Source organism: Nomascus leucogenys, chromosome 18, assembly GCF_006542625.1.
Source record: "Nomascus leucogenys isolate Asia chromosome 18, Asia_NLE_v1, whole genome shotgun sequence".
Lineage (NCBI taxonomy): Eukaryota > Metazoa > Chordata > Mammalia > Primates > Hylobatidae > Nomascus > Nomascus leucogenys.
Window position 1 is genome coordinate 36,414,791 of NC_044398.1, and position 24,765 is coordinate 36,439,555.

Genomic DNA, 24,765 nt, shown 5'->3' on the forward strand with positions numbered 1-24,765 from the left:
AGAATTTTATCAAATATATTTTGCTAGCTTATTATTTCTCCCTCTAATATTTACTATGTTAGTACTACATTATGTGCAGGTTCAACATCTTATATTCATTTTCTCACTTAATCTTCATAACAACCCTATAAGGTATGTATGTATTTTTATCTCCATTTCACAGAAAAGGAGACAGAGGTATAGTGAAGTGAAATAACTTGCCTAAAGACAAAGACTGGAAGTAAGAGGGCCAGGATTCAAATCCTGGTCTATCTGAATCCAGTGACCATAACCACAAGTTTATACTGTTTCCCTTACTTTGTTTTCTTTCTTTATTTTATTTTATTTCATTTCCTAGAGAAGGACATAGCTGCTAGTTTCTTCATTAAACAGCTTCTTTTAAAGAAGAGAAAACTGGACGTTAAAGAAGGAAGATAGCTTTTCTTAGCAGTGGTAGATAGGAGAATAAGGATTCAAACCACAGCTGTCTGAATATGAGACCAATCCATTTTTATTACCTCAAAGATTCTTAATCAGAGGCTCAGAAGTTCCACAGAAGAACTTCAGAGGTCCATGGAATGCTTTAGAATTATAAGTAAAATTTTGTGCCTATCTACATAAGTCCAGTTTTCTGGAGAAATGGTCTATAGATTCTCAAAAAGGTCTTTGACTCCCTAAAAGCTGAAGAACCACCACTATACTGACTGCCTAAGAAAACGAAACATGAGACCCAATACTTCTTAAAATAAATGTGATTTACAATGTACAAGTTCATTTCCTAAAATTCTATTTTCATTCTTACTAACGAAAAGAAACCAATACTCTCCAACTGTTTAGAAAACATTTTGTAAAAGAACCATTTTAACCCTAATCTTTCCTAGTATGTTTTTATACTTTAAACACTAATACATTATTTCATTTAAAATGTGCCTTACATTCTTCAGGCTGAATAGATGAATAACTCCCAAGATTTAATAACTGAGTGCTAAATGTTGATTGTAGTACTGTCTCGCCAACCCATTGGTCCTCATGAATAACAACATCTAGAGAGAGAAAAAACATTCTGATCACGCCATAAATTCCTTCACAATGTGGTTAACTTACCAGTCACAGCAAAATATTATGCATGCCTCCCATATACCAAGCAACTAGAGATCAAATAGGTTAAATAACCTGCCTAAAGGCACGAAATGACAAAACAGCAAATCTAAAATCTAAATCTAGGTAAATTAATAAAATTGCTTCTTTATATTCAAATGATATCAGTATGGAAGTCCACTGCTCTATATAAAAAAGGTTTAATAGTTTTTATTTACATAAGGAAAATGTTATCATGTATATTTCTGATAAATTAAAAATAATTTTTTTAGCAGAGGGCAAAGTAGTGGTTCCAAAGCCGTAGTGCCTAGGAGAGTAATAATATTCAGTATGCACTGGTCCCTTCTACTATAAATATATCTGAATATAAGGCATTCTTAACACACTTGATTATTTTTCCCTAAATGGCATGATAATTATCTTCCATAGAAGTTAAAAGTGAAAGACTTTGGAGGTAGGGAACATTTTCCAATTGGAAAGAGAGAGCTGTATATCTAAGACGGATAGAGTAGAATCATGTAGAACTAAACATACCAACAGGTAGAAACAATTGTAAGTAGAGCAAAACTTGTGAGCTATAAAGAGAAAGAGGGGAAGGGAGTTATCTCTAAGGCAGGATCTAATCAGCATACAGTGTCAGAGGTATAAACATATATTAACAATAGCGAAATAATTTAGAGATAATAGGAAAGAAAACCAAGGATGTATAAATTCCAAGTGATTACTTGCAGATTTAGATTCCAGACCCTTTCCTCAGCTTTTGAACCTTTTATCTACAACTGCCTGATGGAAATTCCCACCTGGATATTCTATTGGATCCCCAAACTCAGCAACGTCCAAACCTGCTTTTCCTTTCATAGTGCCCAACTCATTTGTTGACACTATGCTGCTAATCAAGTAAACTAAAATCTGAAGTCATCTTGCCTCTCCCTTCCCACTTCTTGCCACAAGCCCCCACCTACCCCTTTGCTGCTTAAATGTGCCCATGCCCTGCCACTACTACTGTTTTACATCACACATTCCTTTCCCTCCCAACAGGTGCTTGTCCTGCCTGCAACCCATTTCTTACAATGTTAATGAGTCATTTACCAGAGTATTAATGAGTTCAGGTGAGTGATATATCAGAGCATTAATGAGTTCAGGTGACTTACTAAAAAACAGTGGTTCCCCACTGCCTAGCCAGGAAGAGCTAGTACAGCATTCAAGACTTTTCATGATCCAACATTCAGGATGCATGTTCTTCAGAAAAAAGGAACAGATGAGAAATTTCAAGGAGAGCGTTCTGAAAGCTAGGACTGTGAAGCCTACGTTGGATTAGTGACATGGTAATCACTAGTGGTGCATGGAGGGGATAGGTAGCCCGCCCTGGCCTCCTGGCTCCTTCCTGCCCTCCTACTGACATGCCCCCACTCCTAGTCCTTATTCTGTCTGTCCTTTAAACACTGTTGTCTCCCAATGTTAAGCCTCCCATCTTCTTCTAATTCTAGTCAGTAGTCTCCCTTAGGTAATCCTTATTTTTGGCATCTTTTCATTCTATCGCTAGAAGATATAATAGCAAACTGTCTACTGTGTTGGTATTCATCAAGGTCTGGAATACATCTGTTACTTAAAATTTTTTCAGTTTGGGCTGGGCGTGGTGGCTCACGCCTGTAATCCCAGAACTTTGGGAGGCCGAGGTGGGCGGATCACAAGGTCAGGAGTTCGAGACCAGCCCGGCCAATATGGTGAAACCCTGTCTCTACTAAAAATACAAAAATTAGTCAGGCATAGTGGCGGGCTCCTGTAGTCCCAGTTACTCGGGAGGCTGAGGCAGGAGAATCACTTGAACCCAGGAGGCAGAGGTTGCAGTGAGCTGAGATTGTGCCACTGCACTCCAGCCTTGGCAACAGAGCGAGACTCCATCTCAAAAAAAAAAAAAAAAAAAAGGAATATTTCTGTTTGGGGGTATATATAAATAGGTAGTATGAACTATCTAAGCTATCCATCTAAGTTCACTGCCTCATTAGGACAACAGAACAGTGTAGATTTCTTTTTTTCCTCAACGTTTCCATCTGTTCCACACAAAAGAAACTTATTCAGAAATCAGTGAACTAGATCATCTTTTTCTTAAAAAGACAAAAAAATCTGATTTTTTAAAAAAAGTTCATAGAAATCATCTAAATGTCTTATAATAGGAAAATGGTTAAGTAAATTGCATTGAAGCCACCAGAGAGAATGTTACCTAGTTGTTAACAACTATAGAGATGTTAGGAAAAAATACAGAGATTGCAGAGTTGAGTTTACACCTACCTAGGAAAAAGGAAAAGGCCCCTGAGAGGTCCCTGGTGACATTAATTGCCTTGGTAAAATGACCATGGTCCAGGATCCAGCCCTCTTTTACAGTCTGGGAAACTTAATTTTGTTAACACTCCAAAACTAGATTTCAGCTCTGCAACATAACCTCATACTAAATCAATTAATGAAACAAATTAAAGAAAAAAAAAACAATTTTTTTTTTCATTTACAATGAGGCATTAATTGCCCCAAAAAATAGTATTTCAGCCTGTTCTCATGCTATGGGCAGCTCTACAACTAGAAAGCCAAATCACAAGCAAAAAGGTATTCAGCAAGCACTGAATCAGAACAGAGTTAGGTGAATTGAACCTCCAATAATATAATCACATATAAATAATAATAGCTAATGCTGCCAGTGGGATGTGGCTATGCTAAGCCTGTTCATTACAATCTTGTGTTTACCTCTTTATAAAAGATTGTACTTGACAATCCTACAGGAACACCAAGGTACATTAGCTAAGGTTCTCACTCCTCCTGTAAATTATTTGGTAGGACTATCAATATTGCTTTGAAGTTTTCTTTTTCTAAATACCTCCTCTGTATCACATTCTTTCATTGGATATTTTATTAAGCTTAATCAACTTCCTCCTGCTCTAATACACCGTGTGTCAATTTTAAATCAACAAAGAACATGTAACACAATGTTAGATGTGTTCGGTGAAAACATATTCTGGCCAGGCACAGTGGCTCACACCTGCAATCCTAGCATTTTGGGAGGGTGAGGTGGGTGGATCACCTGAGGACAGGAGTTCGAAACCAGCCTGGCCAACATGGTGAAACCCCGTCTCCACTAAAAATACAAAAATTAGCCAGGCATGGTGGTGTGCACCTGTAATCTCAGCTACTCAAGAGGCTGAGGCAGGAGAATCACCTGCACCCAGGAGGCGGAGGTTGCAGTGAGCCAAGATTGTGCCACTGCACTCCAGCCTGGGTGACACAGCAAGACTCTGTCTCAAAAAAAAAAAAAAAAAAAAAAATTAAATACTCTCTCTGGGTGCAGCGGCATGCGTGCCTGTAGTCCTAGCTACTTGGGAGACTGAGGCAGGAGGCTCACTTGAGCCCAAGAGTTCAGAGTTGTAGCTGATCAGGTGTCTGCACTAAGCTTGCCATCAATATAGTGACCTCCTGGGAGTGGAGGATCACAGGTTCCCTAAGGAGGGGTGAACTGGTCCAGGTTGGAAACAAGGGCATGTTAAAAATACCATGGGCACGGTAGCTCACGCCTGTAATCCTGGCACTTTGGAGGCTGTGGCAGGAGGATCAATTGAGCCCAGGAGTTGGAGATCAGCCTAGGTAATGCAGTGAGATCCTGTCCCTATTAAACAAACAAACAAAAAATTAAAAATAACAATTTAAAAATTCTCATGCTGATCAGTAATGGGACTGTGCCCGTGAGTACCCACTGCACTTGGCAACATAGCAAGACTCTGTCTCTTAAAAATAAATAAATTAAAAATAAATTAAAAATTAAAAAAACAAAATGTTCTTTATGGTTACAACTATATAGTAAGAGTATAAATTCTGGAGTCTAGGAGAAACTATAGCTTTGCCACTTCCTAGATGTATGACATTGGACAAGTTACTTTACTTCTCTGGGCTTCAGCTTCCTCAACTGAAAAGTGGGGATAAAAATCAGTACCTTCCTCATATACTTGTTGTAACGAAATATGCATGTAAAATCTAAAACAGGGTCTCACAAACTAAGCTCCCAATAAATATGAGCTTCTGTGTGTGATATATACACACATGCACACACATTTTAAGGAGAACAGAGAAAATAACTGGAAGGTAACACTCTAGAACTCTATTGGTGGTTATATGAAGTTGGTATAATACCAGTTTTTTCCTTTCCATATTTCCAAGTGTAATTAATATAATTTTAATAGTAAAATAAAGCAATAGAAATCAATAACTGTTCCCTCAGTAAGAACACAATGTGCACAGCATTATTCGACATTAGGTAAAGAAGCAGAAAGGTCTAACTCTGTTGCTCAGGCTGGAGTGCAGTGGCCCAATCAAAGCTCACTGCAGCCTCAACCTCCTGGGCTCAAGCAATCCTCCCACGTCAGCCTCCTGGGTAGCTGGGACTACAGGCACACAAAACTTACTTTATTTTTTGTAGAGACGGGGTCTATGTTGCCAAGCTGGTCTCAAATTCCTGGCCTCAAGCAATCTTACTGCCTCAGCCTCCCAAAGTGCTGGGATTACAAGTGTGACCCACTGCACCTGACTAGGGAAGGCTTATTAAAGGTAGGGGATAAGTGGAAAGAAGGGGCAGAGCTCAGAAGGATAGAACAGAGGCCCAGAAGTGGCAATGGGCAGGAGAGTGGACAATGGGAAGGAGAACAATGCAGATGCGATAAAGGGATCAATTACGCTGAGCTCAGAAGAGGCAAATGACTAAAGATAGAGTCTTCAAAGACTAAGTGGGAGAAAAACAAAAACAAACAAAACTTAGCTTTATAAAATAAGCTATCACTATACCATAATGACCTCACCTGTGAGTAAAATTATATCTCCAAGAAACACTGTAAATGCCCAGAATGCTGCAGTCCTCCACAGAAAAACCTTCTTCTTAGTTTCTGATTGATCAATTACTGTAACTGTTGCTAAAGGCACTTTAGAGCCAGAATTTCGTCCGCATTTTATGTTTATTTCCTTCACATGGCATGGAGATAGCACCATGACTAAACAATTATACTTCTGGCTTTTAGAATCACAGTTTTTTATTAATGATGTTTTTTTAATACCCTTAAATTCAGACACATTCCTCCGATCCATTTCTACAGCAGAATCTCCTCCATTAGAAATCAACTTCATTTTCTTAGCTACTTGAAGGACTCTAGATAGAGCTTCAGACTGGCCCACTTTATCTTCAGAGGTGCAGCTTCTTTTAATAGCACTTTTGTGGAAGGTATTTAGTTGGGAACACAGTATTCCTGAGCTACACAACTCAATACGTATCTCATTTGGTGGCAGTTCATCTTCAGAACTGAAAAGTTCTTGAGATCCTGTATGTTCTTCAAGACCTTTATCAGAGTTTATGTGAATGCAGCTATTTTCTGTTTTAGGACAAACAGGACTAAAAAGTTCAAGGGAATATGCTTGGTTTTGTCCACTTTCATATGCTTCTGTAAAACCATCAAGCTGAATCGAATTCTCGTCAGGTATTCTTATCTCCCCGTAACTTGCCTTTGGTTCAGCCTCCATGTTTACATTCCCTTTATTTATAGGACTCCGCCCTTTATCTTTCTTTTGAGCTAAAAAAGCAACCTGGCTGGAGGTAATTATACTGAGAAATTCTGTATCAGTTGATATTTTAAGGTCTGAGACCTTCCTAACTGCTGCTTCAGACCTTGAATTATCTACTGCGTTCGAGGAAAATAATCCCAAACACTGATTTTGTATTTCATGATATTCTGTTGGCACACACTCTCTTTGTACCACTTCAGGCCCTATATTAATTTGTTCAGTACTACAAACCAAATCCAATATAGCTGCACATTTATGGCCTAACTGAAACAAATCTGTGTTAAAGTTCTGACCACATATATCTGCCTGATGTTTAGGCTGTTCATCTATAATTTTATTTTCACTGAGAAGCTTTTGATCCTTTTCTTCTTTGGCTAAATGCGGAACTGTGCTTTTAAATCCACATATTTGCATATTAGAGCTAGTTATATCACTCAGTCTAGAGGAGTGAATCTTCTGGGACTCTATATTCTGGGTTTCAGAAACAGAACGTACAAAGTCATCTTTCACATGAACATGTCTATTCATACAGTTTGCTAAGAAATGACCACTAACATCTGGAGAACCAATAGATTCTGGGACTTCATAGTTTTCAAGATTTTTGTGCTGTTTTTCATCCTTCAGATATAAAGAATGTTGACTGTATAAAAGCTGAATTTTTTTCCAGGGGTCAGCAACAGACATTAAAGAAGCTGTGCCTTGTGATATTGTCATTTTCAGTGGAGCAACTGGAGCACCCCAAAAAATGTGGACTTGAGATCCTCCACTCATGATTTCTGATAAAAATGAAAAATCCAAAATTAATATATTGTCAGTATATTTTTGCATATGGATATTAATAATGTGCCAAAAGAAAATATAACTGAGTCAAAAACATAATTAACATAGGTGATTTTTTTGATACGCCATTTAATTATATAAAATTCATACACAAGAAATTATTAAGGAGAAATCACAATATTCACAAAAATTTTTCACCTAAAGACTCTCTTTCGGCCGGGCGCAGTGGCTCACACCTGTAATCCCAGCTCTTTGGGAGACCAAGGTGGGTGGATCATGAGATCAGGAGATGGAGACTATCCTGGCTAACAGCGTGAAACGCCGTCTATACTAAAAATACAAAAAATTAGCTGGGCATGGTGGCACACGCCTGTAGTCCCAGCCACTTGAAGGCTGAGGCAGGAGAATCGCTTGAACACAGGAGGCAGAGGTTGTAGTGAGCCGAGATTGCACCACTGCACTCTAGTCCGGGCAACAGAGTGAGACTCCATCTCAAAAAAAAAAAAAAAAAAAGACTCTCTTTAAGGGAAATAGAGCTAAGCACACTCACATCAAACAAGTAAATAGGTTTTTAGTATGTTTGTTTCATTTGAGATGGAGTCTTGCTCTGTTACCCAGGCTGGAGTGCAGTGTTGCCATCTAGGCTCACTGCAACCTCCACCTCCCGGGTTCAACCAATTCTCCTGCTTCAGCCTCCTGATTGGCTGGGATTACAGTCTGTGCCACCATGCCCGGCTAAATTTTGTACTTTTAGTAGAGACGGGGTTTCACCATGTCGGTCAGGCTGGTTTCAAACTCCTGACCTCAAGTAATCCGCTCACCTCTGCCTCTCAAAGTGCTGGGATTACAGGCGTGAGCCACCAGGCCTGGCCTGTTTATTTCTTATGCTGTAAAAACGTGCCCCATTTAAATAACAAGTTAGTAAAGAATGGGAAAAGAGGCATTTGTTTAACTATATTACACTCATTTTTGGGCAGAGCACAGTGGTTCACGCCTGTAATCGGAGCACTTTGGGAGACCGGGGCGGGGGGGGTGGATCACTTGAGGTCAGGAGTTCAAGACCAGTCAGGCCAAGATGGCAAAACCCCATCTCTACTAAAAATACAAAAATTAGCCAGCTGTGATGGCCTGTGCCTATAGTCTCAGCTACTCAGGAGTCTGAGGCAAGAGAAGCACTTGAACCCAGGAGGAGGAGGTTGCAGTAGCCAAGATCTCGCCACTGCACTCCAGCCTGGGTGACAAAGTGAGACTCCATCTCAAAAAAAAAAAAAAAAAAAAAAATTACTCATTTTCGGCCAGCCATGGTGGCTTACACTGGTAATCCCAGCACTTTGGGAGGCTGAAGTGTGAGGATCGCTTGAGACCAGGAGTTCGAGGCCAGCCTGGACAACATAGTAAGACCACCATCTCTATAAAAAAATTTAAAAACTAAAAAATTTCTTAAAATTAGCTGGACATAGTGGCGGAACACCGTAGTCCCAGCTACTAGGGAGGCTGAGGTGGGAGGATTACTTGAGCCTGAGAGGCAGACATTGAAATGAGTCATGATCACACCACTGCACTTCAATCTGAGTAACAAAGTGAGACCATTTATTTATTTATTTATTTATTTATTTTGAGACAGAGTTTTGCTCTTGTCACCCAGTCTGTAGTGCAATGACCCAACCTCAGCTCACTGCAACCTCCCGCCTCCCAGGTTCAAGCAATTCTCCTGTCTCGGCCTACCGAGTAGCTGAGATTACAGCCGTCCACCACCACGCCCAGCTAATTTTAGTTTTTTTTAGTAGAGATGGGGTGTCACCATGTTGGCCAGGCTGGTTTCAAACTCCTGACCTCAAGTGATCCACCCGCCTCGGCCTCCCAAAGTGTTGGGATTACAGGTGTGAGCCACGGTGCCTGGTGAGACCCTCTCTTTAAAAAAATGATTAAGAATCACTATTATTGCTGTAACTACATATTCCAACCTCATTTAATCCTCATGGAAAGAATAACCTGCATAAGGAATAACTGTTACATTAGCTGTTCTATTGCATGTCATTATTAGATTTACCACTAGGGGCCCCAAATAGCACAGCAAAAGCCTTCAAGTTCAAAATACATTAATATATCAAACCCAAGTGGAAGGAGAAATATATTATCTTGAAATGTTGGTTAGGGCCAGGCGTGGTGGCTCACGCCTGTAATCCTAGCACTTTGAGAGGCCGAAGTGGGAGGATCACCTGAGGTCAGGAGTCCGAGACCAGCCTGGCCAACATGGCGAAACTTCATCTCTATTAAGAATACAAAAATTTGGCCGGGCGCGGTGGCTCACGCCTGCAATCCCAGCACTTTGGGAGGCCGAGGTGGGTGGATCACGAGGTCAGGAGATCGAGACCACGGTGAAACCCCGTCTCTACTAAAAATACAAAACATTAGCCGGGTGCAGTGGCGGGCGCCTGTAGTCCCAGCTACTCCCAGCTACTTCAGGAGAATGGCGTGAACCCGGGAGGCAGAGCTTGTAGTGAGCCGAGATCACGCCACTGCACTCCAGCCTGGGCGACAGAGCGAGACTCCGTCTCAAAAAAAAAAAAAAAGAATACAAAAATTACCAGGGCGTGATGGCACGAGCCTGTAGTCTCAGCTACTAGAGAGGCTGAGGCAGGAGAATCGCTTGAACCCGGGAGGTTGCAGTGAGCCAAGATCATGCCACTGCACTCCAGCACTCCAGCCTGGGTGACAGAGTGAGACTCTGTCTCAAAAAAAAAAAAAAAAAATGTTGGTGGGAATACTTAGATATATGCAAATCAAATGCATAACATTACCATGATAATGAATTCGCCTCCATCAGATCTTTGGCTTTCTTTTCCAATGGTTTCTTCCCTCTAGCTTCAAATCTTTATTTTTATTTTATTTTATTTCATTTTATTTTATTTTGTTTTGTTTTATTTTATTTTTTGAGTCAGGGTCTCGCTCTGTCACCCAGGCTGGAGTGCAATGGCGCAATCATGGCTCACTGCGGCCTCAAGCTGCTGGGCTCAAGCTATCATCCAGCCACAGCCTCCCAAATAGCTGGGACTACAGATACATACTGTCACGCTCAGCTACAAATCTTTAAAAATAAAACCAACCCCCCCCCCGCCACACACACACTTTGTTGTTTCTTACATCTCATTTCTCCTTTAGTCTTCAACCACTTCTACTCCAACCATTTTGCTATAAAAGTTTTCACTATGGAAGCCAATGACCTTCTAGAAGCCAAATTCAAAGGTCAGTTTTCAATACTTTCACTACCATTTGAAACTGTTTATCAATCCCTCTTTCCTGAAACATTCTGCTTTTTCGACTGTGAGACTACCATATTGGAATTCTTTTGTACTTAAGACAGATAGGTATCGGATTATTCCTTCAATCACTCACGTAACAAACACTCAACATTACATGCTGGGCATTATGCTAGGCCCTGGGAATTCAAAACAATAATAGAGAACTTTAAGGAGCTTCATTTCTGAGAGGAAAAACAAACCGACAATTATAAAAAGTGACAGGAGGCCAGGAGCCTTGGCTCACGCCTGTAATCCCAGGACCTTTGGAGGCTGAGGCAGGTGGATCACCTGAGGTCAGGAGTTCAAGACTAGCCTAGGCAACATGATAAAACCCCGTAAAAATACAAAAATTAGCCAGGTGTGGTGGCACACACCTGTAATCCCAGCTACTCAGGAGGCTGAGGCATGAGAATCACTTGAACCCAGGAGGCAGAAGTTGCAGTGAGCTGAGATCACACCACTGCACTCAGCCTGGGTGACTCTGTCTCAAAAAAAAAAAAAAAAAAAAAAAAGTGATAGGAGCTACTACAGGATTAAAAGGAAGGGACAGCCTCTCTAGAAGAGAGAAGCCTGGGACAATTCAACCAATGTGGAACTGCCCATTATCTGCATTTTTCGTAGGCTCTTAGGACTACAGTTAATCACAAAATTTTGGAACTGAATTTTATTGATGTTCAGAAAAAAAGTCATATAATAAAGCCCCTGAGTCATTCCCCACCCCAAAACAGGGCCCAGGAAAGCTGCCCTAATTGCCTTACCCAAGGGACAGGCCTACTATGGGTAATCTCCAAAATGTTTAAAAGGCGTATACGACATTTACTGCTTCTGTGTCCTCACTTAATATTTTCTCCTAAATGTCCTGCAACCTTTCATTTCCTATCTGTGATAAGACAATAATGAAGTCCAAATTGCCAAATAAGAACTCACAGTGCTTCACCACTGCAGTTGTGAAACTCTCTCCTTAGTTTCTAGAACATTACTCTTTCCTAAATTGTTCTTCTACCTCTCCAATTTTTCTCTCTCTCTTCCTCCTTGGGCCACCTCTTTCCATTCCACACACCTCTAGAGAATTTCATCCAATCCCATTCATATAACTACCACATATCCAACTGTGCTTTACAAATCTATACTGAGCCAATCTCTCTCCCAAACTTCAGACCTATATTTCTAGCATTACTATATTTGATAGGATCACAGTAGAATCAAAGGCGAGATTCAAAGTCCTACTTGCCTTCTAGGCAGGGGAAGATAGTAGAGCATAAAGGGGTGACACGAAGCAGTCCTGAGAATTCAGAGGATCTCCCAGGGCAAGAAATATCTGAGATGAATGCGAGATCCATGAAACACAAGGTTTGGTTTTTTCTTTTCTTTTTTTTTTTTTTGAGACAGTCTCACTTTTGTCACCCAGGCTGGAATGCAATGGCGCAATCTCGGCTCACTGCAACCTCTGCCTTCTGGGTTCAAGCGATTCTCCTGCCTCAGCCTCCCAAGTAGCTGAGATTACAGGCATGCACCACCATGCCCAGCTAATTTTGTATTTTTAGTAGAGACGTGGTTTCTCCACGTAAGTCAGACTGGTCTCGAACTCCCAACCTCAGGGGATCCACCCGCCTTGGCCTCCCAAAGTGCTGAGATTAGAGTCATGAGCCACCGCGCTGGGTGGCACAAGGTTATTATATATAACTTATTTCAGTGTGCCTTCACTTATTTGTCTAAATCAGGGGTGTCTAATCTTTTGTCTTCCCTGGGCCACAATGGAAGAAGAAGAATTGTCTTGGGCCACACATAAAATACAGTTAACACTAATGATAGCTAACGAGTTAAAAAAAAAAAATCGCAGGCTGGGCGCAGTGGCTCACGCTTGTAATCCCAGCACTTTGGGAGGCCAAGGTGGGCAGATCGCTTGAGGTCAGGAGTTTGAGACCAGCTGGCCAACATGGTAAAACCCCATCTCTACTAAAAATACAAAAATTAGCTTGGAGTGGTGGCGCACACCTGTAATCCCAGCTACGCCAGAGGCTGAGGCAGGAGTATCGCTTGAACCCAGGAGGTGGAGGTTGCAGTGAGCCAAGATTGGGCCACTGCACTCCAGCCTGGACAACAGAGTGAGACTCTGTCTCAAAAAAAAATCTCAAAAAAAACTCATGTTTACAAACTCATGCTGGGTTGCATTTAAAGCCGTCCTGGACCACAAGCAGCCCCGCAAGCTGTGCGTTGAACAAACTTGGTCTAAACAAATACCCTTGTAAGTGTGGAACCGTTACCCTACCCTCTTCACCCCCCGCCCAAAAAAAAACTTGACTAGAAAGTGGCCCTATTAATTCAAAAAATAGTAAATTTTTAAAAAGTGTTTATACCAAAGGCTACTGCTACTAAATACTCCAATTTATAGGAGTTGTGAGTTTGTGAGTAGGAGGATGGAAACTGGTAAGGGCAGGGGGAAACAAAATATTTATGATAGCCAAATTATACAGACAGAAAAGTTATGGACAACTGATTAATTTCAATAATTCTAGGATATGTTTTAGGTGTACTCAGAGGGTTAAAGCTCATTAAGATACCAGATGAAACTTGCAAGTACATCTCCATTACCGCAGTTAATAATTATACAATTTCTCAATCTGCAGAAGGCCGCTTCAGTCAGAAAAACCAATACAACCATAATCCTTTATCTTTAGAGTGGTCAGAGTCTGATGAATGGGTCAAAGATTTCTAAAACAGGATGAACTGTATCAGCAGGTTTTGTCTTTGCAGAACACTGCAACTAAAAAAAATGCTTATTACAAAACGTATCATTAAAAGAGAGTGCTTTTTCCCTCTTATTACCAGAGAATGAAAAAACTCCCTGTAGTAATGCCTTTTCATGTCTATTTTACCAAAAACACCAAAAAAATCATAAAGTTGCTCAATAGCATCAAATGACAAAGAAGCCACATGGGATTGTAATTAAAAGCAAGGGATTTGGAACAAGCGAGATGTGGGCTCAAATCACTACTCTGCAACTTACTCAAACTTGAAATTATTGAAGTTAAGTGACAGTTGCATGGGGTTCATTATACTATTCTTTGCTGGTGGTTAAAAAAAATTATCCTTTTATTCTTTGACCTGATTGAACTAAATTCAATTTGCTATCATAGTTCATTTGTGTTAACAACACAGTACTAATAACCCACGTGCTGTGTATATTCATGCTGAACTCTTTTAAGAATTACTAAATGCTGAGAGGCCGAGGCGGGTGGATCACGAGGTCAGGAGATCGAGACCATCCTGACTTACACGGTGAAACCCCATCTTCACTAAAAAATACAAAAAATTAGCTGAGCGTGGTGGTGGGCCCCTGTAGTCCCGGCTACTCGGGAGGCTGAGACAGGAGAATGGCGTGAACCCGGGACGCGGAGTTTGCAATGAACCAAGATCGCACCATTGCACTCCAGCCTGGGCAACACAGCAAGACTCCGTCTCAAAAAAAAAAAAAAAAAAAAAAAAGAATTACAGGCCGGGTGCAGTGGCTCACGCCTGTAATCAATCCCAGCACTTTGGGAGGCCAAGGCGGGCGGATCATGAAGTCAGGAAATCGAGACCATCCTGGCTAACACGGTGAAACCCTGTCTCTACTAAAAATACAAAAAATTAGCCGGGCGTGGTGGTGGGCGCCTGTAGTCCCAGCTACTCTGGAGGCTGAGGCAGGAGCATGGCGTGAACCTGGGAGGCGGAGCTTGCAGTGAGCCGAGATTGCGCCACTGCACTCCAGCCTGGGCAACACAGCAAGACTCCGTCTCAAAAAAAAAATTAGTAAATACTAGTATCTAAATTTACTATTTAAAATAATAGAAAATGTACACATTTTATGTGACTTATGAAAAGATATGATGTTTTTTTCCTCAGAAACAAAAGCAGTTGAAGTTTAAAGCTATTGCTCATTTAGTATCTCAAAGTAATAGCCACTAAAGCCAACCTGTGAGCAGACAACTGACTTCTCGACTCTCTTTGCATAACTTTTAATTTCCTTTGCAATTGTCTTTGGTATTCAAGTGAGACATCTGTAATCACATTCTCATCAACACCTGAGATGACTTAGGCCAGTGCGGGTGAGCCTCTCTTATTCGGGCTTGCAATACAATGGGAATTTCTCCCTTTCACTCTCGTTCCAGGGCATTTTCCTTCTCCCAATAAAATCCAAGCACTCAAACAGAAAGTGAACTTTAGTCTAGCTGGTTTTCTGGCCTTAGGAATAGGGTGAGGCCAGGCGCAGTGGGTCATGCCTGTAATCCCAGCACTTTGGGAGGCCGAAGGGGCAGATCACAAGGTCAGGAATTCGAGACCATCCTGGCTAACACAGCGAAACCCCTGTCTCCACTAAAAACACAAAAAATTTGCCAGGCATGGTGGCATGTGCCTGCAGTCCCAGCTACTTGGGAAGCTGAGGCAAGAGAATCACTTGAACCCGGGAGGTGGAGGTTGCAGTGAGCCAAGATTGCGTCACTGTACTCCAGCCTGGGTGACAGAGCGAGACTCTGTCACAAAAAAAGAAAAAAAAAAAGAATAAAGTGAACATGCCTTCTGATTTGCCCAGAACAGTCCTAGTTTAGCATGCTTTTCTGGTGTCCCGTTTGGTCAGGATCTTTTTTCCTTCTCAAAGGGTTGGAGATAGACTATATGGTGTTCCTAGTTAAAAACCACATAAACACATGAATAAATATTTTATTAATGAAGAATGTGCCTTCTAATACACTTTAAAATATTATAACAGGATTAACTGCATGGTGGCTCATGCCTCTAATCTCAGCACTTTGGGAGGCCGAGGCAGGTGGATCCCCTGAGGTTGGGAGTTCGAGACCAGTCTGACTTACATGGAGAAACCACGTCTCTACTAAAAATACAAAATTAGCTGGGCATGGTGGTGCATGCCTGTAATCTCAGCTACTTGGGAGGCTGAGGCAGGAGAATCGCTTGAACCCAGAAGGCAGAGGTTGCAGTGAGCCGAGATCGCGCCATTGCATTCCAGCCTGGGTGACAAAAGCGAGACTCTGTCTCAAAAAAAAAAAAAAAAAAAAAAAGGAAACATTGCTCAGCTTTCCTGTTAAAATATTTAAATAACAATGAAATACTAATTGAAATAAGGTTGAATTTTGTCTGAAAATTATGATATACATTTGAGACTTTCAGGTAAGACTCAAATGAGGTAAGACAGAGAACCCATGTTTGGCAACTAAGGGGGAAAAAAAGAGGATCATGGCTGCCAGGTCTGTGAAATGAAGCTATGAGACAATGGGATAAGAGTTTTTTGGATGCAGCATTACTAGAAAATGTCTCAGCCCAGATGTCATTTGTCCAATGTCACACCTAAGGTTGAAGAAGAAATCCTCAAATTCCTAAAATATCACACTTTGCCTCCCCATCCGCACCATGCAACATCAAAAGGCCAGAATTTGGCCATGCACAGTGGCTCAAGCTTATAATTACAGTACTTTACTTTGGAAGGCTGAGGCAGACGGGTTGCTTCAGCTCAGTAGTCCGAGACCAGCCTAGGCAACATGGTAAGACTACGTCACTACAAAAAATAAAAAATAAAAAAATTGCTGGGTAGGGTGGCACGTGTCTGTAGTCCCAGCTACTCAGGAGGCTGAAGTGAAAGGATCGCCTGAGCCCGGGAGGTCAAGGCTATGGTAAGCCGTGATTGTGTCACTGCACTCCAGCCTGGATGACAGAGTGAGACACTGTCTCTAAAAAAAAGTAAAAATAAAAAGGACTGAACTTTAAGACTAGTAATCATGAACTCACAGGTAGGTGCCAGGGGTATGCCTGCCAAGCCCTATGCTTGCTTTCATCTCCACCCACCTCCCACAAAGAATGAAAAATAAAACAAACACAATCAAGAAAAATTAAAAAAAAAAAAAAAAAAAGAACTTTGCTACTTACGCCTTGACATTCCTTTGTGAAAAGTCATACTCAGCAAATAACAACTCCACTATCCCAGTTCCCCCGGGCAAAAACCTTGGCATCATCACTGATATCTTTCTTTTTCCCCATGCTCTACTTCCAATTTCTCATCAAATCCTTTTGGTCCTATCTTTAACGTTCATTCAGGGTTTGACCACTTTTCTCCACCTCCACCTGCTACTGCCTGGCTCAAATCACCATCCTTCTTACACCACCATCCCCCTAGAACACAGAGTTTACAAAAGGAACTTGCCCCAGGTCAGGAAGACTGCAGGTAGTGGAGGGAGTACTGGAATGTAGGAAATCAAGCAGCAGAACATAAGTTCTTAACTACCACACTGACTCTCTGGTTTTTTTGCCTTTGCACAATGTGGAGCTAGAATCCAAGTTAGAACACTGCCATTGAGTCATATGACATATGCTCCCAAAGCACTGACTTATCTAAACAGGTATGAAAAGAATAAAACTTCAGCATAAAGGAGCTTCCTTATCAAAGAATTCCCATAAGAAAGTTCATTATAACTTAATGATGGGGTAAATAACTGGTTTTTAAGACTTCTCTCCTTTTAAAAATTTATTTTTTATTCAGCTGTTAAGTACAAGAGAATATTTTTGTTTGTTTTGTTTTTTTTTTTTTGAGACAGAGTCTTGCTCTGTCACCCAGGCTGGAGTGCAGTGGAGCAATCTTGGCTCATTGCAAGCTCCGCCTCCTGGGTTCACGCCATTCTCCTGCTTCAGCCTCTCCAAGTAGCTGGGACTACAGGCGCCCGCCACCACGCCTGGCTAATTTTTTTTTGTATTTTTAGTAGAGACGGGGTTTCACCGTGGTCTCGATCTCCTGACCTCGCGATCTGCCCGCCTCAGCCTCCCAAAGTGCTGGGATTACAAGCATGAGCCACCGCGCCCGGCACAAGAGAATTTTTTTAAAATTTATTTTTTAAACTGTCATATTGTAATTGTACGTATTTATGGGGTACAATTTATTATTTTTTTGAGATGGAGTCTTGCTCTGTTGCCCAGGCTGGAGTGCGATGGTGCAATCTCAGCTCACCGCAATCTCTGCCTCCCGGGTTCAAGCAATTCTCCCGCCTCAGTCTCCCGAGTAGCTGGGATTACAGGCATGCACCACCACACCCAGCTAATTTTTGTATTTTTAGTAGAGACAGGGTTTCGCCATGTTGGCCAGGCTAGTCTTGAACTCCTGACCTCAGGTGGTCTGCCCACCTCAGACTCCCAAAGTGCTGGAATTACGGGCATGAGCCACCATGCCCGGCCACAATTCAATGTTTTGATACATATCCATGTTGCATAATGATCCAATCAGAGCAGTGGTGTATCCATCACCTCCTGCATTTCTCATTTGTGAAAGAACATTCAAAAGCCCCTCTTCCAGCTATTTTGTAATAATATTTTACTCTTAACTATACTCACCCCACTGTGCAATAGAACACCAGAATTTGAGAGCAGGAGTTTGAGACCAGCCTGGCCAACATGGTGGACTAAAAATATGAAAATTAACTGGGTGTGGTGGTGCGCGCCTGTAATCCCAGCTACTTGGGAGGCTGAGGGAAAAGAATCATCTTGAATCCAGGAGGTGGAGGTTGCAGTGAGCCGAGACTATGCCATTGCACTCCAGCGTGGGCAACAGGAGCGAAACTCCATCTCAGGGAAAAAAAAAAAAAAAAAAAAAAAACCGAACACCAGAATTTATTTCTTCTAATTGTAACATTGGTTTATTTGTTATTATTGAGAAAGGATCTTGCTCTGTCTCCCATGCTGGAGTGCAGTGGCACAAACACAGTTCACTGCAGCCTCAACCTCCCAAGCTCAAGCAATCCTCCCACCTCAGCCACCTAAGTAGACAGGACTACAGGCCCATGCCACCATGCCTGCCTTTTTAAATTTTTTTTTGAAAGACAGGGTCTCACTATGTTGCCCAGGCTTGTCTCCAATTTCTGGGCTCAAGCGATCATCCTACCTTGACCTCCCAAAATGCTGGGATTACAAGTGTGAGTCACTGTGCCTGGCCTTTTTTTGGTTTTGTTTTGTTTTGAGACAGGATCTCCCATCATGCTTTATCACCCTGGGTGGAATACAATTATGGCTTACTGCAGCCTTGACCTCCTGAGCTCAAGTGATCCTCCCACCTCAGCCTCCCAAGTAAGTGGGATTACAGACAAGTGCCACCATGCCTGGCTAACCTTTTATATTTCTATTTTTTAATTTTTGTAGAGATATGGGTATCACTATGTTGCCCAGGCTGGTCTCAAACTCCAGGCCTCAGTATCCCAAAGTGTTAGGATTACAGGCATGAGCCACCATGACTGGCACTAATTTTATTATTACATACCTAGGTATGATTGTATTTGTTTATTCTATTTAGAGTTCACTGAGTTTCTTGGATCTGAGAGTTTATGGTTATCATCAGATTTGGAAAATTTATACTCACTGTTTCTTTTTCTTTTCTTCTTCATCTTTTTTTTTTTTTTTAAGGAAATTGCCCAGGCTGGTCTTGAACTCCTGTGCTCAAAAAATCCTCTCATCTCAGCCTCTCAAAGTGCTGGGATTATAGGCATGAGCCACCATGATGAGCCACTATTTTCTTTTTTTTCTTTTTCTTTTTTTTTTTTTGAGGTAGGTTCTCACTCTGTTGCCCAGGCTGTAGTGTAGTGGCATGATCTTGGCTCACTGCAACCTATATCTCCCTGGCTCAAGCAATTCTCATGCTTCAGCCTTCCGAGAAGCTGAGATTACAGTCGCATGCCACCAAGCCCAGCTAATTTTTGTATTTTTAGTAGAGACGAGATTTCACCATGTTGTACAGGCTGGTCTCAAACTCCTGATCTCAAATGATCTGCCCCCCGCCCCCCGCCCTCGGCCCCCCAAAGTGCTAGGATTACAAGTGTGAGCCACCTGCCCGGCCACCCAGACACTACTTCCTAAAGTAATTGTTTTCTACCTTTCCCCACTTTTCTGGAACTCCAATTATACATATATTAGGCAACTTGCTATTGTCCCACAAGTTACTGATGTACTATTAACTTTGTTCTAGTATTTTTTTCTCTTTGTGCTCCAATGTGAATAGGTTCTACTGCTATACCTTCACATTTAATGATCTTTTCTTCCACAGTGTCTAATCTGCTGTTAATCACATCCAGTTTTTCCCCCAGTTTTGGATATTATATTTGGTATTTTTCATCTTTAGATACTACTTGTGAGTCTTTTATTTTTTTTTGAGACAAAGTCTCACTCCGTCACCCAGGTTGGAGTACAGTGGCATGTTCTCAGCTCACTGCAACCTCCGCCTCCTGGGTTCAAGCAATTCTCGTGCCTCAGCCTCCCAAGCTGGAATTACAGGCACATCCCACCACACCCAGCTAATTTTTGTATTTTTAGTAGACAGGGTTTTGCCATGTTGGGCAGGCTGATCTGCCCACCCTCACTTCTGTAGGCATGAGTCACCACATCTGGCTTGTGTCTTTTTATCTATCATTCATTTCTCTACTAGTCATTATAATACTTGTATTAACATATTTGGCTGATAATTCAATCATCAGAATTATTCCTAATAATTCTACATTTCTAGGTCTCTTTCTATTGATGTTTCTCCTGGTTATAGGTCATTTTCCTGCTTTTTATTTGTATGCCTACTAATCTTTTATTAATATATTATTAATGCTGAACATTTTAATTGTCAGGTGCTGGCTTTTACTGTATTCTTTAAAAGTTTAGTTTTGGCACATAATTGAGTTACTTAGAATCAGCCTGGTCCTTTCAAAACCTGCCTTGAAGCTTAGGGTAGGTTTAGAAAAGCCTTTAGTCTATAGCTAATTTAACCCCACTTTGAAGACTCTAGCCAATGTCCTGTGTATGACAGTCTCTCCACTATGCCTAATGGAAACAAACTATTCCCAGCTCTGTGTGAGCTCCTGCATTGTTCAGTGTTCTGATTTCCAGTGTGACTTTCTCCAGCATTGTTGACTTCCACACTTTGCATGTGCAGATGAGTGTCCAATCAAAGATTCTCTTACTTCTATAGATTTCTGTGTAGTTCCTTTTATTCTTGTTTTCTGCCCCACAAATTCTAGTTGCCTTGGCTTCTCCAAACTCCCCTGGGCTCCATTTGGATTCCCCTACTCTGTGCTACAATCTGGAAACTGCCTATAGGAACCCCTGTAGGGTTCATATCAGTTATTTCTCTTCTCTCAGGATCACTATCCTGTGCTGCCTGTTGTCCAATGTCTGAAAACAGTTGTTTCATGTATTTTTGTCCTGTTTTCTAGCTGTTTACAGTAGGAGAATGATTCTCACAGCAGTTAATCCCTTTTGGGCAGATGTACTGACTTTATGGTATCCCAGTTTGTGTTTTTAGTGCTTGTTCTAGAGATTATATATGCATCCTCAAGTTACTACAGTCTCCTTTCACAGAGTAAGAAATGTATGACAGTATAATTCCATCTCCTCCTTTTTGTTCTTTCATGGTTGTATAATCACATATATGCTGTAAAACCCACATCTTGTTAATATGTATGTTTTAATGTTTGACAGTCCAGGTCTGCTGGAAACAAATTCTTTCCCTTTTTGATATGTCCAAAAAGTCTTTATTTTGCCATTATTTCTGAAGGCTATTTCTGCTGGGCATAGAAATCTAGGTTAACATGTTGGTTTTTTTTCTTTCAGCACTTTATGGATGTCATCTCATTGTCTTCAACATTCCATTTTTTCTTTTCTTTCTTTGTTTTTGAGACTGAGTCTCGCTCTGTCGACAGGCTGGAGTGCAGTGGTGTGATCTTGGCTTACTGCAACCTCCACCTCCTGTGTTCAAGTGATTCTCCTGCCTCAGCCTCCCAAGTAGCTGGGACTACAGGTGCGCACCACCACACCCAGCTAAATTTTGTATTTTTAGTAGAGATGCGGTTTCACCATGTTGGCCAGGATGGTCTTGACCTCTTGACCTTGTGATCCACCCACCTCCCAAAGTTCTGAGATTACAGGTGTGAGCCACCGCGCCTGGACTTCTTTTCTTTTTTAAATAGAGATGGGGTCTCACTACGTTACCCAGGCTGGACTCAAACTCCTGGGTTCAAGCATGTGCCACCATGCTCAGCTAAGACTCCATTTTTTTCTGGTCCAAAAACATGGATTAGCCATAACCCATGTTGCCATTCTCACATAACTAATGTGTCTTTTATTCTCCTGTTGCTCTCCTGTTGCTTGTAAGATCTCTTCCATCTTCAATTTTCAGCAGTTTGATTATGATATGCCTACATATGGGATTTTTAAATTTGTTGGCTTATTTTTGTTTTGTATTTAACTTGCTTGGGATTTGCTGAACTTCTTGCATTTGTGAATTGACGACCTCATCAATTTTAGAAGTTCCTGAGCATTGTCTCTTCAAATATGTCTTCTGCCACGTTCTCTTCTCTCCTTCTAAAACTCCAATTATATATGTTAGACCATCTGATATTATCCCATGGATCTGAAATCTCTTTTCTATCCCTCCCTGACTTTTTTCTGTCTTTTCTCTTTCCAATCTGTCTTCATATTCACTGATTCTTTCTTCTGCTATGTCCATAAACTGTTAAGCCCATGTAATGAATTCATTTCTGCTAGTATATTTTTCTTTCTCCCTTCCCTCCCCTCCCCTCCCTTTCCTTTTCTTTTCTTTCCTTTTTTTGTTTTCCCTGGCCTCTGCTAGTATATTTTTCATTTCTATTTAATAGAATTTCAACTTGGTTCTTTGGCATAATTTCCATGACCTACAGAAATCCCCACCTTTTCAAGCACATTGTTAACCTTTATCATTCAATCATCTAGCATTTTTTTCATAATTATCTTTAAATCCCTGTCTGATAATTCTGATAAATGTGGGTCATCTCTGGGTCTTCTTCTACTGACTATTTCTTCTCTTGACCTTTGGTCACATTTTCTTGCTTTTCTTGTGTCTTGTAACTTTTTATTACACACCAGACGTTTTATATAAAAATAGATTACTTATTAAATTAAGTAATATTTTATTTCCAGAAAAAGACATGACAATTTTTCTATTAGGACACTAGAAGGGAGTCTGAGTCAATCCAATATGTAACTGAGCTGGGTGTGGGCTATGATGCAGCTTTAATTTGACAGTTAATCACTGGCTTCAAATATTTAAGGACTGAGATCAAGCTTTTCACTTGAGCAGGTCTGGGATCTCAGCCTAGGTAAAATTACAGAGACCTGCTTGTGTTTCACAGCCAAGCCACCAATTTTTAAAACTGCGGGAGTACCTTATGCATATACTAGAGTAGAAAGATTAAGTAAATGGGTGGCTGATGGTAGGAGACAGATTTCTCACTATTGGAGCAGGAGTTTTCAGATAAGCAACGGCAGGAGGTTAGAATCATCCATGTAGTGATTCAACTGGAACTGAATACATCAATATAAACTCATGTTTAGCTTAATTAGATATAGATGGATACATATAGACATATTTATAGATATGTGGATATATACAGGGTAGTATAAATACATGTATTTTCTGGCTCTGTCAGCTGAGATGGCCTACAAGCAACAACACCCCAGTAGCAACATGTACACCTAGCACCTAGATCTTGGTTTCTCCATTCTCCAGTAAAAGGAACCAAGGCTCCATGGAGAAATGGCTAATTCTAGGATTGAGACAGAAAACTATACTAGATAAAGCATATACTAAAGCATATACTACATGCTTTAGTCTCTAAATATACTAGAGCATCTTGTAGTGCCAGAAAGTGAGAAAGTGCAAACACACATACACACACATATACTGACAGTGGTATATCAAAAAGTTATACCAACTGAAAGAGCTCCCAGTGGCCAAAGCTGGAACAACTTGACCAATAAAATAAATAAAGCAATAATAAGATTTTAACCCAAGGTATAAAATATCCATAAGTCCATACTAATATTTAAAAAATTGAATGGATAAATAAATGAGGAAGAAGAGACAAATCTCCCACGCAGAAGAAATCTAAATAATTTATATAGACACTTTGCCCTTGAGGAGGGGTATCATAAATCTCCATGCCTTAAGTGTAGGCTGTGCATATGTAACTTCCTTCCAAAGAGTACAGTATGTAAACAGAGGAGAAAAAAGAGTAACTTTGTAGTAAAGAAATACACAAACACTACCTCAACCAGATGATCAAGGTCAATATCAACACTGATTAGTCATATTGACAGTATGTCCCCTTAATATGATGTGATGAAAATGGTACTGCCAGGCATAGTGGCACATGTCTGTAGTCCCAACTACTTGGGAGGCTGAAGTGGGAGGATTGCATGAGCCCAGGAATTCAAGACCAGCCTAGGCAATACAGTGAGACTCTGTCTCTATTAAAAAAAAAAAAAAAATTAGCCAGGTGTGGTAGCATGCATCTGTAGTCCCAGCTACTCAGGAAGCTAAGGAGGGAGGATAGCGTGAGCCCAGGAGTTCAAGGCTGCAGTGAGCTGTCATCATACCACTGCACTCCAGCCTGGGTGACAGTGAGACACTGTCTCAAAAAAAGGAAAGAAAATTGTACTTAACCTGCATGTTCTTCGTCCCAAAAATACAAAACCTCACTGTAACAATGATAAAAATACCAAACAGATATCAATAGAAGGACATTCTACGAAATACCTGAACAATACTCCTCAAAACTGTCAAAGTCATCAAAAACAAGAGATGAGAAGTTCAAGTCTAAGAAAATGCCAAAACCAAGAGGACCCTAAGGAGACGTGACAGCTAAATGTGATCCCAAAACATTAGGTAAATAAAGTATGGACTTTAGTTCATGAAAATATGTCAGTATTAGTTCATTAATTATAACAAATATACCATACTAATATAAGGTGTTAAAAATAGGAAAAACTAAAAACTAAATAAATAAATAAATAAACAAATAAATAGAAAAATAAAAATAGGAAAACCTGGAGGCAGCATTTATGGGAACTCTCTATACTATCTTGGCAATTTTTCTTTAAATCTGAAACTATTTCAAAAATTCAAGTTTATATTTTAAAAAAGAAAGAAAAAAAAAACTGTAGGAGCTCTATCTCTGCGTTAAGCGCAATGGTC

At 40.8% G+C, this 24,765-nt stretch overlaps 1 protein-coding gene across 5 annotated transcripts in view; it reads right to left on the reverse strand.

Moving 5' to 3' along the window:
• LOC100587392 (shieldin complex subunit 2) overlaps positions 1–24,765 on the reverse strand; it is an 83,244-nt gene that overhangs the window by 27,828 nt on the left and 30,651 nt on the right. For 3 of the 5 annotated variants that reach the window (XM_003281950.4, XM_004091115.3, XM_030799166.1), the window contains exons 1-2: positions 5,910–7,646; positions 915–1,022 (exon numbers count right to left, since the gene is read on the reverse strand). In XM_003281950.4, coding sequence (XP_003281998.2) covers positions 915–1,022; positions 5,910–7,491 — 1,690 coding nt within the window. In that variant the 5' untranslated portion in view covers positions 7,492–7,646. Of the gene's footprint in view, positions 1–914; positions 1,023–5,909; positions 7,665–24,765 lie in introns of those variants that run through there. The other 2 variants (XM_030799164.1, XM_030799163.1) reach the window with 2 other exon arrangements.